Source organism: Rhynchophorus ferrugineus, unplaced genomic scaffold (assembly GCF_030347505.1).
Source record: "Rhynchophorus ferrugineus isolate W39M unplaced genomic scaffold, kcgeb_rfMv2 rfM1, whole genome shotgun sequence".
Taxonomy (NCBI): domain Eukaryota; kingdom Metazoa; phylum Arthropoda; class Insecta; order Coleoptera; family Curculionidae; genus Rhynchophorus; species Rhynchophorus ferrugineus.
In genome coordinates, this window is record NW_027472580.1 from 36,835,664 (window position 1) to 36,850,908 (window position 15,245).

General features: G+C 35.2%; 1 protein-coding gene across 1 annotated transcript in view; it reads right to left on the minus strand.

The window, feature by feature from the left end:
* LOC143196592 (fibrillin-1) overlaps nt 1-15,245 on the minus strand; it is a 164,793-nt gene that overhangs the window by 73,524 nt on the left and 76,024 nt on the right. Inside the window, exons 26-40 of the mRNA XM_076404407.1 lie at nt 12,794-13,042; nt 12,532-12,737; nt 12,224-12,473; nt 12,010-12,168; nt 11,514-11,822; nt 11,315-11,455; nt 10,996-11,258; nt 8,958-9,199; nt 8,766-8,905; nt 8,414-8,706; nt 8,221-8,353; nt 5,982-6,230; nt 3,757-3,954; nt 3,578-3,703; nt 3,281-3,520 (exon numbers count right to left, since the gene is read on the minus strand). Coding sequence (XP_076260522.1) covers nt 3,281-3,520; nt 3,578-3,703; nt 3,757-3,954; nt 5,982-6,230; nt 8,221-8,353; nt 8,414-8,706; nt 8,766-8,905; nt 8,958-9,199; nt 10,996-11,258; nt 11,315-11,455; nt 11,514-11,822; nt 12,010-12,168; nt 12,224-12,473; nt 12,532-12,737; nt 12,794-13,042 — 3,198 coding nt within the window. The remainder of the gene's footprint in view (nt 1-3,280; nt 3,521-3,577; nt 3,704-3,756; nt 3,955-5,981; nt 6,231-8,220; nt 8,354-8,413; nt 8,707-8,765; nt 8,906-8,957; nt 9,200-10,995; nt 11,259-11,314; nt 11,456-11,513; nt 11,823-12,009; nt 12,169-12,223; nt 12,474-12,531; nt 12,738-12,793; nt 13,043-15,245) is intronic.

A 15,245-nucleotide genomic window follows, 5' to 3' on the forward strand; every position in this document is an offset into this window, starting at 1 on the left:
AGTGCCATCTATGTGCCAGGTCGGGTACTTTTCAATTGACCTGTTATTTATACCTCATTAATATAACTATAAAATAGCATACATAAATAATCTTGAAAAACTTATAAGTTAATTTTTCTCATTTTCGAATACGATTTAGTGTGAACTATTATTATTATTATTTAGCTCATGCTTAAACTATTAAATCTCCTGGAGAATGGTAAACACGTGACCCGCCACCGAACAAACAATTACACGAAATCGCCGCTTCGCCGGAATCCAAATCGAATGATGCCAAATATTTACCGGTTAAGTCCAACGGAGAAGGTGAAACCCGTGACCGCGGCTCCCCTCAACCCCCTCCAACCCAACCAGTCGGTATCTTGGAGGCAGCGAGGATCCGAAGTGAATCATTAGGGATTTTCTAGAGTCAACAGGGGCTAACCACACACGGTCGGTAATTATGTTGAGATATTGGCGCAAACAACAGTATTTATCGACAAGGGCGGATCGTAACTCACTGGATGGCGGAACCCCCCCCCTTACGGCACAACGTCTGGTCGGGAGAAGAATCGGCCTTTTTAGGGTTAGATTAACAGCGCTAAAGTTTATTTATATTCGAAGGTTTGTAACGAACAAAAAAGGGTCTTTGGTTAAAGACTAATTACGTATACATCGCTGTAACACTGGCCCTGGTGTATCGATTAAGGGGTTAAACATTTTTTGTATAATTTATTAATAGAAATCAGAATGTATAGACTTTTAACTATATTCATACAAAACGCAATCGTGATAATGTAACTAGAATGGTAACCAAATCGATTTTGATGATTTTTTGAAACTGTACTGTTTTATTCAGAGAGACTGGTAGTTATTCGATCGATATTCATTACTTTTGTTGCTTGATTTGAAGAAATATACTGACGAAACAATCTCAGAAACTTCACCTTCACCCACTTGACTGAAAATGTAATTTCAAACAATTTTAGCATCACCATTTCATTGTTTGTCATGTAAAGAAAGACGAATAAAGAGTGCTTGCTGTAATGTATCTACTACGATGATCCCAAGTGCAGAAATTCACGAATTACTCCAGGAAAACAATCTACATCGACATCAAAGCGTTCGCTGTGCACATTGTGAGATCCGCAAAGTATAGCGTATTACGAGCTGCTAAAATCGAATGAGTCTGTTGCTGCAGATATTCAACGACGTCAATTGAATATAATGAACGACGTATTGTTGCAAAAAAGGCCAACGATAGCGAGCAACAGACAAAACTAACCTCTTACATGACAACAATCGAACATACGTTGCCAGTGTTTTGAAAGATAGTATTGTAGCTCCAATGGGAATTTCTAGCACATCCAGCGTACTAATCAGACATAGCTCCTTCCGATTACCACTTGTTGATATCGAGTCCACGTGGTTTAAAGAACACGTAGTTTCAAAATGCAGAAGAAATGCAAAATGAATATAGCGATAACGGAATCGCCTCCAAATCTCACAAGCATAAGTAGTCCTTTCGTCGCGGTATCGCCATGTTGTTGTTGTTGGAAAAAGTTGCCGAAAATAATGAAAAATAATTCGACAAATACACGTTTTATACCAGTTATTCCCATTAAATACCTTTCTAATATGAAATGAACATCACCAAAATTTCATTTCCTCTCAATGCATAATTTATTTACAAGCAACTAAAAATTGATGTGTCAGCACATTTGAATGAACAGAAAGACAAATATTATGCATTAATTAAATTGTTTACCATTCGATATCCTTTATGTAGTGCAATTTGTCATTTGCTTCAAAATAGGCCTCAGTTTCGGTGATCACCTCTTCAATCGATAAATATTTCTTCCCAGCGAGCATTTTTTTGAGATATGAAAACAGGAAATAGTCACTGGGCGCCAAATCTTGAGAATACGGTGGATGAGGAAGGAATTCGAAGCCCAATTCATGGATTCTTGCCATCGTATTCACTGACTTGTGACACGGTGCATCATCTTGGTAAAGCAGCATAATCTTTTCTTTCAAATGCGTCCTTTCTTCGGCGACTTCGTTCTCCAAACGGTCCAATAACGCTATGTAATAATCGCTGTTTATGGTCCTTCCCTTTTCAAGGTAGTCAATGAAAATTATTCCATGCGCATCCCAAAATACAGACGCCATAACCTTGGTAGCCGACGCAAAATCTCGGGTTTATTACGCTTGATCATCTTCAATCACTGCTCCGACTCATAATTGTTTTTGGCCAAAGTGACCTCGCGCGGCACCCACTTTGTACAGAGCTTTCTCATACCCAAATATTCACATTCAGTAGACATTCAGTTGATATCTTTATAGTGTCTGATATTTCATTATACATATATAATTTCAATTTACGGTCATTCAAAATCATTTTGTAGATTTTTTAAATGTTTTCGTCGGTAACAACCTCCTTTGGGCGTCCACTGCGTTCACTGTCTTCGGTGCTCATTTCACCACGTCTAAACTTAGCATACCAATCCTTGATGGTTGATTTTCCTGGGGCAGCATCCCGAAACTCGGCATTAAGCCAAGTTTTTGCTCCAACTGTATTTTTTCCCTTTCAGAAAGCAATATTTTATCAACAAGCGAAATTCTTTTTTGTCCATTTTATTTCACAATAACAAAAAGTTGCTTTATTTAAAATGCTATAATTCACAAACTAATGATCCGGCAGCTGTCAAATTTATGCACGCATCTTTTGAGGGTAAGGGCTAATTAAAAAACATATGGATTTAATTCTAGTAGCGCTATCTATTTGTCAGGCCGGGGATATTTCAATTGACCTGTTATTAATTATATACCTGATCTTTCATTTCTACGAATTCGTTTAATACAAAATTTTACAAGGATGTAGTCAAACATCAATAAATATTAATGAAACCCTTAAAGAATAGTTGAATTATTACCACACAACTTTAAGATTCATATTTTGATCGAACCCGGTGCGTATGTTATTTCTCTGATATTATATCATGAGAGGTGAGCTTTCTGGCGTGTTAGGCGCCATGAGAATTCACCTTTCCAAACTTTTCCAGTAAATATTTGGCCGCAGAACGTATAATATTAGATTTGTTCGGCCCGGAAGGGACAGGAGCCACCAGGGAACGAAACGAACAAAACGCCGATTTCCCCCTTTCTATTTATTTTGATAGTTTAATCCCTCCCGATACCGTGTCCACGTTGGATTGGTCTTAAATCCGTTCCAGGACTGCCCGTCAACTTTGACACGAAAAAAATTAGCCTCGTGTTCAAATGAAAATTCAGCACATACCTTCACATTTATCGCCGACCTGGTTGTAACCCTTGTCGCAAGAGCACGTGTAGCTACCCTGCGTGTTAATACAATTTTGTTGGCACAAGTGTTGTCCCGTCGAGCATTCGTCCAGGTCACGACACGTGGTCCCGTCAGGGTTGAGAAGGAAGCCGCTGGGACAGGAGCAAATAAAGCCACCGTCGGTGTTGCGACAGTTGTGCTGACAGGGTGAATTTTTGCCCTCGCATTCGTTGATATCTAATGAAAATTAATTGATTAAATTTTATGATATGAACACGTCCGAAATAAACTTACCAATGCAATATAATCCGGATAGATCGGTTTTGTATCCTTTGTTACAAATACATCTGTAGGATCCCATGGTATTAATACACATGCCATTCTTACACAAGTCCGATATCGTTTCGCACTCATTGATATCTACACAATTATTATTTAAAACATTGTGTTATTATTGTGGTTGGGGAACATACCTTCGCCAGTAATCAAATAACCGCTTTCCAAGCAGAGTTCCTGATATTCCAGGGAGAACCTAGACGGACAGGCTTCACATCTAGGACCCCAAGCTTCTCCCATAGTACAGCAGCAGTTAGCTTTAGTTGATTTCTTCAAGTAGTGACCGTTCTGATTGCCACATTCCCTATTTCGATAACATATTCCCTCTCGACGATCTAGAATTATTGTATAATCGGATTTCCGTCACTCTATTCATTCTTGTGTATAGTCTATCCAAAATAACAATGAAGTCACGTCATCACGATTTATAATATATTGTCTATTGCAATTTTCTAAAACCATTTAAAAGTCAGATAGTAATTTATCTTCTCATATTATTCTATTTAAAAGGAGATACAATGCTGCCTGGTGCGTACAAGCACATAGCAGAAACAGCCTATAAAATTCGCCTAGTATTCAAACGGTTGTAAACTTTAAAATATTAGTTGTCAGAACTGGTAAGCATCAAGCTTTGCTTGTTTAGATCAATCGCTGCTTAATATTTGTGATTACTATGACTGAAAATGCCGAAGTCTATAAATAGTCAGTCAGAGAGGCAAGCTAGTCAGCTACTTCGAATAGGAACAAATAGAGGGGGCGGTTTATATATGTTTAGCTTATTGCAACTGCAGTGAGTATTACCGTAAATACTATGACAAAAACTGAAAAATACTATAATGCTGAATTCATGGAAATGAAAAGATTCACAAACGAAGCTATATCAAATTTATGAAATGTATAGAAAGACTGTGTTTTTTTATATAAACCCAATTTAATTAACAGTTATTTCAGATAAGACCATTTGTGTGACGAGAATGTATACAAAAAATCCATACAAAAGACATGTTTATTTTAAATAGGACATTTGGCTGCTCTAGGCAAGACGCTAATAAAAAGATTGTGAAGACAACAAAAGTTGACGGAAAAAGTTAGAATAAGATTTCATTAAGTTTTGTTAGTCATACTATTTTTTTAACAATTAATTGCAGATTATTGTTCATCATCCTGGGAGCAGGAACGGTTTTATTAAGGTAGCAGTGTTTTGCTCCATGTCCGAGAGCGACTACTATGGAGAAATGAACTGCAGTATGTTTTGCTCTTTTTTGAAAATTACCTGTTAAAGAACTTGGAGCAACCATCAGTTATTGTTATGGACAATGCACGATACTATATCACACTGGTAGTGATGATGCAACAAGTGGATCCACAAACGCATAGGATATAATTAAGAAATGGCTGCTTGCAGTATATAAATTAGATTTTGAAAATGCCATGTTAAAGAGTGAAATATATCAAATTTTTACTAGGTAAATACAAATGAAAGGTTTAACTGCATTTCATGTAATTTACTTTTTAGTATTAGGCCTGAAAAAAGGTACACGGTAGAGCAGATGGCTCAACAATATGGCCATAGAGTATTACGTCTTTGACTAACAATTTAGTGATTGATCTGATTAACGATGATAGTGAGATAGTGACAGAGGCCGAATGAATCTTTGGGGATGAGTGTTCATGATCCAATGCTTTATTATATTCAAATGCCAATAATTACCAAGATAGAATAATGGGAGTCGAAACAACTAAAATTGGGTATATAGTTAATATAGGACAACTAGAAAATCGTATTGGAGGTTTGAGTTTGCATAGATATGTATGTAATTGTTTAGAATATATATGCATTTAGTTGTGCATTATGGCAAATGCATTAGAGAAAATGCAATGATTAACTCTAATTTTATCGAGAAAATTTTACATAGATAGTAATAAAATAGGAACGAATACGAAATAGGAAAACGCAGCAACAAAACAAGAACTAAACGTAAAATACGTTAATTATATATAATATTGCTAATTGGGTGTATAAAACCTCCAGGGGATACCGCTACATAAAATGCGCCTAGAACTCTTGATCATACGTAGTGTGGAAAATAATTCAATGTAAATATAATAAAACAATTCTAACCTATAAACTATTGTGGCTGTATAATTAACTATAGTTTAAATTTGTTGATTAAATTATATTTGATAAAATTATTTTTGCTTCATTATTTTAATTGTAATTTTAATTGTATTAAAATTTTGTTAAGGCGAAAACCAAAATAAACTAAAATTCAAAGTTTATGCAGCAATATTGAAAGGTTGTGACGCTATAGATCTAGATGACGTTGGTTCACTGTTCTATTGGATAGGCTGATGATTTTACCTATGCAGCTCTTGCCATCTTCGCTATGTTCATAACCATCAAGACAATCGCATCGGAAGGATCCTTGTAAGTTAATGCATCGTCCGTGTTCGCATATATTGGGATTGGATTGGCATTCATCGATATCCTTACATTCGTCACCGTATCCTACTTGGCTGTATCCCTCCGGACAGATACACATAAACGATCCAACCAGGTTTTTACACATAAATCGGCAGTTATTGGCAGGAGTGTTACATTCGTCAACGTCTAAAGAATAATATACATTGGTTGTACTAACATGAAACGCATCTGTTACTTAACGTTTTAACATCTTATATTTATTATATGAATATAGGAAGGCATGTTATATTCATTATATATTATATTTATTTTAATTGGTTTTTTATTTGATTGTTGTTTTATAATTATAAGGTTTAGTATGTTCTGTATATAAAACTATTACGAATTCGTAATCTACTGTAATCTTTAAATGCTCACCACTGAATACAGAATTGGAAGTTAAATAGGTGAAATCATAACCATATACACATTGTAAGTTTTAATCACTAGAGGGCCAAAGGTATAAAAATAAGAAGAACTGATGACTTTATTTTTTCTGGTTCTGTACTTTGGTCTGATATTGTATAGTATTTGTTGGGATAAATTTTTGTATATAATTTTAAGGACATTTTCTGCTTTAACATATATAGTATTTACGGTAAAGATCATTTGTTTAAATCTACAAACGAAACAAAAGTGTAGTGTTCCAGGATGTGAAGGTTCAAATTGAGTGCATTTTCTTCCAAAGCATTTTGCTCTAGCTCAGAAATGGCCTTTAAAAATAAACTATAATAAATTAAGGAGAATCTTAAGAATCTCTTATGAGCTCTTACACAAATATTTACATTTTAGACAGCATAGCTGTGGATCCAAATGTGGAAAGTCATTACTTAAACAAGATGCACTTCCTAGTTAGTGTTTAAATAATACGTTTTTCATTATGGTTAATGTACCTAATGGAATTCAAATACATAGCATGTATTTCTCCACAGATTATTTTCAAACAGCCAAATATGTGTCTTTAATTTTGTATACATGGGAACTACAAGACCAGCAATACCAAAAACTAGATGTCTTAAAGAACAAACTATTTCAGTATATTCCCATAAAAAATATAATAGTGGGATAATGAAAAAAATTTCATATTTGTGAAACATAAGGATTGTCAGATCAGATAGTTTTTTATTTCTTGAAAATGTTTCATTGAAACGTTAATTGGTATTTAAATATTTTTTGTTGAAATTATTTTTAAAATTTCTACCCGCTGGCGATTAAAACGAACAATACTTGGCTCCAACTTTTTACATGATATATTGCCTTCTGTGTCTTTATTTTATGATGTTCACATACTAAAATCAACGTTTAACAGACATGTCAAAACTATGTAACCGAATTAGCAAATGACGCCCCCCATACTGATCGTTTCATTCTATCTGTAAAACTCTGAATAAAATTCCGTTAGATATCCAATGTGAATGTTTGTGTGTCACAGTGCCCTTTTGATATACCGGATAAACGGAATTAACGAATATAAAGCACACATACATATCGAATAAATGGTAGAAAAACAAAATATGTACAGGAACTGATTTTTGCGTGATTATGTTTAAAAAATAAAAACATGTAACTAGGTAAAAATGCATTAAACATCCATTAAAATAAAAGAAAACAACTGAATGCAAATATCATATATCTTGTAAATTCAATTTGTATTTCGAAATAGAAAGCAAACATTTGTATTTCTACACAAATCTCTTTAAATTTAAAAATATAATGGATTTTTTCTTTTTCCATGCACAATAATATAGTCAGGACTATTTTTTATTTGTCATGACATGTTTTTGCTGCATGAATACCAGTTGTATTTATTGTCCTTGGCAAAAACATATTGCACTTTATCTCCATTATAATTTTTTAATGAAAATTATTGAATTAAATATTGCAGAACAGAACAGATTTCAACACCTTAAAGATGATGATTTTTACGTGAATGAAGAAAAGTTCAAGCCGACTATAAAAATATCTGGGTTCAAAGAATTGGTCATTTTTGATTATAGCATTCACAAATTGCATTAAATATGATAATAAAAGATAATTTCCCATTAGCCATACTCCGAATAATAAATTAAAACTATAAATTCAACAAAACCTCATGAAAATTACACAGAAAACCCTCATACTTTTAATTTTTTTATACCTATACAGTGTCTGCCATCTGGTGCCAAGGCATATCCGTAAGGGCAAATGCATCTAAAAGAACCAGGTACGTTGTGACATCTGAAGGCACATTGATTACCTAATTCTTGACATTCATTTATATCCTCACAGACCTAATAAACAAATTACATTTTCTTAGGTTTTTCCATATCTCACAAATTTCTGTACTATACCTGTAATGGGCCTGAGGCAAATCCATCGTTGCAACTACACTCAAATCCTCCAATAACATTAGTACATGTCCCATTACCACAGATGTTTGGATTGGTATAACATTCGTTTTCATCCACGCATTTCTTCCCAGTAGAATCCAGAATATATCCCGACGCGCAGTCACATCTAAAGGAGCCATCCGTATTGACACACTCACCGCCGTCGCATACATTGGGCATCAGATCACACTCGTTGAGATCACTTCCCGAATCCATACGTCCAGGTCCTTCAGGGCACATCTTCTGGAATTCCGCTATTAGAAAAGAAAAAATTTATTCAACTCTTTTTAGTTTTTATGATCTAAGCTCTTACGAGATCCTTCTTTAGGGCATCGTTCACAGTAACGTCCCCAGGCAGCACCTTTCGAACAACAGCATTCTTTCGCGGTAATCTGCATTCCTCTTGGTTCAGTACATCGTCCTTGGGTATACAAGTCGTAGCATTGGTCCTGCCTGAATACCAAGCATATATCACCAAAATTTGGATATATATTTTTTTATTTACCTAACATCAATACACTTCATAGTTTGTTGATCCAAAATGAATCCCTCGGGACAGGTACAGAACGCACCACCATCCGTATTCGTACAAATACCGTTCTCGCATATGTCTTCATTGGCAGCGCATTCATCTACATCTTCACACGAACCGGTGTCCGGATCCAAGACGTACCCAATCGGACAGGTACAGATGTACGAACCCATCACGTTCGTACACTTTCCTGGCGCCGGGCAAGTACCGGGGATCTAAACAAGATTTCGATGAATCGTGTGAAACCGAATCGCTGAATAATACAGTAGCAATTTGTCGGCTAATAAAAACATCAAGTCGTTCGAGTTAAAAGCGGGCTCATCTCACGAAGTCTTGTCGTAATTAAGTAACGATGCTTTCACCCCCTTTTAACTGCACTTTCTCTCGGCAGACAATATTAAAAGACTTGCTTGACGGGCCAAGAAACACGAATATCGCAGCCCATTATTTCGGCACTGAACCGTTTCGTGCCGGGCGGGAATTTATTAAGATTTGAAGAGAATTTAATTTCGACTTTTTATCGATCCTAAAGCCTGCTTCGGCATAAATAAAATTAAATGTGGTGAAAAACATAGTGTGAAGATATATTTAAGTGTTACTTTGGCAGAAAAATATTATCTCCAAATGATATCTCCCAATTTTCTTGTTCAATAACTGGAGATATTATCGAGCAAATTATCTGGAAGCCTGGCAATATATAATTTGAGACCCATAAGACACGTGCATTTTTTAGGATCAATTAAGATAAAAATATTGTTTGTTCTGTCACAAATTTTTGGGAGTACTATATTATAAAAAAAACAGAGCCTAGCCGTTGTGAAAATAATATTTGTAACGAATAGAACTTAAAGTATATTGTATAAACAATTACAATTATAGTAGCCAGTTAATAAATAATAATTATATAACAGACTATAATTAGTTTTAGTGGAATTTTTTATGTGATTTTTTTGTGAAAAATCGGCAAAATTCAAAAATTATTATTATAAAAAAATAAAATCGGCATTTTATTCAAAGTATTGTCCATCGTTAATCGCTATTTTACCCATATTTCAGACAATATTCACGAATCGAACCATTTTTTGTTATTTTGATAAGCGCCCCTCTGACAGGTCACCACCCATATATAGGAAAATGCAGTAATCCGAAGGAGCAACATCTGGAAAATAAGGCGACTGTAGTATCACTTCTCATGTTTACAAAGTATATTTTTACAGGTTTTGCAACATATGGCCGAGTGTTATACTAACGAATAACGTTTTTTGCGCAATGTATGGGTCAAACGCATCAATTATAGTCAATAGCGATCCCTATTGATGGATTCATTAGGTTATAGCAGCTCATAGCATTCCGCACTAAGCTGATCCCTCCAAATACTTTGCTTTGCCGTTGATGTTAATGCATAACCAGTTTCTTATGATTTTTTTTTTTTTGATTTGGATTATCGTAATACATCCACTTTTTATTATTTGTAACAATATGATGCAAAAAATTTTCTTAATTTGTCGTTGAGACAGCATTTCGCACATGAACAAACGCCTTTCAAAATCGTTGGTCTTCAATTCATACCGCACAAAAAAAAACAAAAATCCAAGTTTTTAGATAATTCCCATGTTCTTTAAGCGATTGGAAAAAGTTTCTTGTGTTACTTACAACAAATCTACATACGCAAGAAGAATGAGTTTTTTACGAATCATCATTGAGTAATGCCTTCAAATCCAAATAAAATTCACTTAAAAACTCTCTTTATCCTCGGTGTTAAAATCACTACTTTTAAAATGTCGCAACCAGTATTAACATATTGAAATCGATGGAAGATGGTAACTAACTAATAAACTTTTAAGGTACCGAAAAAAATTTTTGTTCACATTCAATGAAATAACAAATACTGAAAAGTAAAGCAGGTAAATCAGGCTTCAGCATAAAGCGATTTAATACATAGTAATACCATCCGTTCTAAATCATTTAAAATTAATTTATAAGCCTAATAATATTTTCTGATGAACATTACCTCGTGACATTCATCGATATCTCTACAATTATGTTTATCGCTAGTTAAAGAGTAGCCAGTAGTGCATTCACAAGTGAAGGATCCCAGGTTGTTCCTGCAACGGCCATTACGACACAGATAGGGCATCATGTGACACTCGTCTATGTCCACACAGTCGTTATTGTTGCTCAGTTTGAAGCCAACGGTGCAATGACACTTATAGCTGCCGATCAGGTTGATACACGTACCGTTGTTACATATATTGGGATGTCTGACGCACTCATCTAAACATTTCGACCACATAAAATAGGAATTATTCTTTCTCGAAATATTATCTTACCAATATCAACACACGTGTCTCTAGATGGAGTTAAACGGTATCCCGTGTTACATAGACACTGGAAGCTGCCCTGTAAATTCTTACATTCTCCATTTTGACATACTTGAGGTCGTTCCAAACATTCATTTACGTCGACGCAATCTGAAACAAAACTTGTCAACCTGCCACCTATAACATCGAATTGTCTTATCATTCTTACCCATAAACGAGGATCCATGTTTATAACCCTCAGGGCATTTGCATTCAAAACTGCCGGGCAGATTAACGCACTGAGCATTGCCTTCACAAGGATTTTTGTTACACTCATTGTCATCGATACACTGATGGGAGTTATCGTCGTATATATATCCTCTGTTGCACATGCATTCAAAACTTCCGGGTGTATTCATACATTGACCGTGACTGCACATAGTGGGCATCAGCTCACACTCGTTGATTTCAATCGATTTGTTTGTCATCGGATTAACCACAAAACCAGGGGTTTGGCCACAAAGAGATTTATGTTCACCTAAAACATTCAATTTTGATCTAAAACTATTTTCTTCGTTTGTGAAAAAAATTGGATCGGTATATATATAACTAAAAATTTGCTAGGTAAGATCACATTCTTAAAAATATATATGACTTCAAAGATATTGAGAATTTCTAAACAATTTTAATGATCCTAATAATATAGTCCTTTCATTTATACCTACTGGTGCCTACAATTGGACAACGTTCACAAGGCTCTCCCCAAGCCAGACCCATGGAACAACAGCACACCTTTTTGGTTTGGTTCTGAGTCATTGGAGTTGAACACTTCCATCTGTTGTAACTCAGGTAACAAATGTCCTTTCGCATATCCACGCATTCTCCTAAAAAATACCAACGTGTAAGTCAGGAGGGGGAAACATTGACGATACTTCATACTTCTTCCAGGGAGAGGCATATAACCTTCCGGACATTGGCAGTAATATCTCCCTGGTTCGTTGATGCATTCTCCTACACTGCAGATGTTGGGATTCTCGCACTCGTTAATATCGATGCAGGTGAATCCTGATTCGTCAAGTTTAAAACCTTCATTGCACGAGCACATAAAACTGCCAAAGGTATTAGTGCAGTGGCCATTTTCACATATATTTTCGTGTTCTTCGCATTCGTTGATATCCTCTAAAACTACCTACAAATGTTATTAATATTATACGTGAGAACATTGAGATTGAGTTTTGGATGCTTACGGTAATATCGTTTGGTTTATAACCAAGACCACCAGGGCAAAGTTGTTGATACTCCTGACTATTTGGTAATGGACATAATTCACAGCGGGGACCCCAAGCTTTGCCTACAGAACAGCAGCAAGACGCTTTAGATACATAGTCTGCAGTTGGTTCATCGCATCTTCCTGGGCCTTGCACTTCCATAAAGCACCGAGATGTTCTCCTGTCTTTTATAATGAATCATAAGTATATATTTATCACTGTTGACAAATAATGTTCTTACCAATACAAGCATTTCCCTCGGCTATTAATTCATAGTTTGGTGGACAGTCACATTTGAAACTACCCTCAGTATTGGAGCATTCTCCGTATAAACAAGACAGAGGACTTTCACATTCATCGATATCAGTACAATTTCCTCCTGATCCATCCAACTTGTAGCCTTCATGGCACTCACAACGGAACATTCCCAAGGTATTTTCGCAAATTCCAAATACACACAAATTGTTGAACATTTCGCACTCATTGATATCTTAAATAAAATATTCAAGGTTAAACTACAAAATTTACCCTAAGTCATTTTAATAGTAGTTGAACTTTAATAAAAAAACATCATCTTTATGGTATATAATTTTCTCTAGTACTCTACTATGGGCATTTTAGTTTCTATATATTAGTAATTATTCAAATGTAATGAGAAACAAATAGCAGGTTAATTGAAAAGTCCCCGGCCTGACCGGCACCATCAATGGTGCTACTAGAATTAAATCCATATGCTTTTTAGATAACCATAACCCACAAAAGATGTATGTATACTTTTGACAGTTGTCGGATCATTAGTTTGTAAATTATAACATTTTAAGTGAAGCAACTTTTGTTATTGGGAAAAAATCGATAAAAAGGAATTTCGGGTGTTGATAAAATATTGCTATTTGAAGGAAAAAAATACAGTTGACGCAAAAACCTGGCTGGACGCCGAGTTTCCAGATACTGCTCCAGGAAAATCAATCATCAAGGATTGGTATGCTAAGTTCAGACGTCGTGAAATGAACACCGAAAACGGTGAACGCAGTGCATGCTAAAAAAAAGGTCTTTACCGACGAAAACAATTAAAAAATCCACAAAATGATTTTGAATGACCGTAAATTGAAATTGAAGTAAATAGCAGACACTCTAAAGATATCAACTGAACGTGTACATCATCATTCCATCAATTTTCGAATCCGATCATTTACGAATATTTGGGTATGAGAAAGCTCTGTGCAAAGTGGGTGCCACGCGAGCTCACTTTTGACCAAAAACAACGACAAGTTGATGATTCGGAGCAGTGAACATAATCAAGCATGATATACCCGAGTTTTTGCATCAATATCTACAAAGGGATGAAAGATGGCTCCATCATTTCACTCTGAAGTCTAATCGAGAGTCATCCAAATGGACTGCACACGATGAACCCGTTCCAAAGCGTGGGAAAACCAACAGTCGGCTAGCAAGATTATAGCGTCTGTATTTTGGGATGCGCATGGAATAATTTTCATTGACTACCTTGAAAAAGGATGGACCATCAAAAGCGACTATTACATAGGGTTATTGGACCGTTTGAAAAACGAAATCGCCAAAAAACGGCGGCATTTGAAGAAAAAGAAAGTGCTGCTTCACCAAGGTAATTCACCGTGTCAAAAATCCATGAGTTGGTCCTCGAATTCTTTCCTCACCCTGTATTGTCCAGACCTGGCTACCAGCGACTATTTCCTGTTCTCAGATCTCTAAAGAATTCTCGCTGGGAAGAATTTTTCGTCGAATGAAGAGGTGATCGACAAGCCTGAGGCCTATTTTGAAACAAAAGATAAATCGTACTACAAGAATGGTATCGAAAAGTTGGGGGGTCACTATAATCAGTGTATCACCCTTGAAGGGAATTATGTTGAATAAAAAAAAACTAATTTTGCCAAAAAAAGGATTTTAATGTGTTAGGCCGGGGACTTCATTCATCAGGGCTTCAATTGACCTGTTACACATCGGAATGGAATATCGAAAAATTATTAATATAATAGAGTAGTCGTTATTATGAAGATAGATTTTTGTTGATAGCAATGTTTCTTATAAAATTTCATATCCACAAAAAATGATGAATTCAAACTGAATATTTATATGTCAAAAAACTTATAACGAAAGGTATATTAAAATATGATGTATTAAGTGACGTGAAACATTATTAATTAAGTTGAAACTGATTTAGTTTATTATATAGGTAAAATACTGTTAAAAACATTAGTTTAAGATATACTAGGTGTGTCGGTAATTACTTTCCGGTATTTATAACCCATTTTACTAGCGAGGGTTATGCAATATTATGATTTGATAAATGTCATTTTATTCTACTGGCATTAACCTCAAAACTACAAGTTGCATTCCGCCTAAATACAGAACAGCGTTATAGATTTATAATTTTTTGAAAATGTCGAAAGTGTTCGGTATATACCTAAAATCGTGCATTTGTAGCGCACATTAATGAAAAATAATATTTCATCAAATGTCTGACAAAAATGTTATCAAATGTTTCATCAAGAGCAAATGTCGCTGAAAATAACCATTTAGTAGGCAGATAATTTGCTGATATAGTCCAACAACAAAAAACCATTGCACGTCATCAAAATATATGACGTCAGCGTGTCTGATCCGTATCTGTCAATGTTGCCGTATTAACTTATAACAACTTGCTTATAACCTCTAAT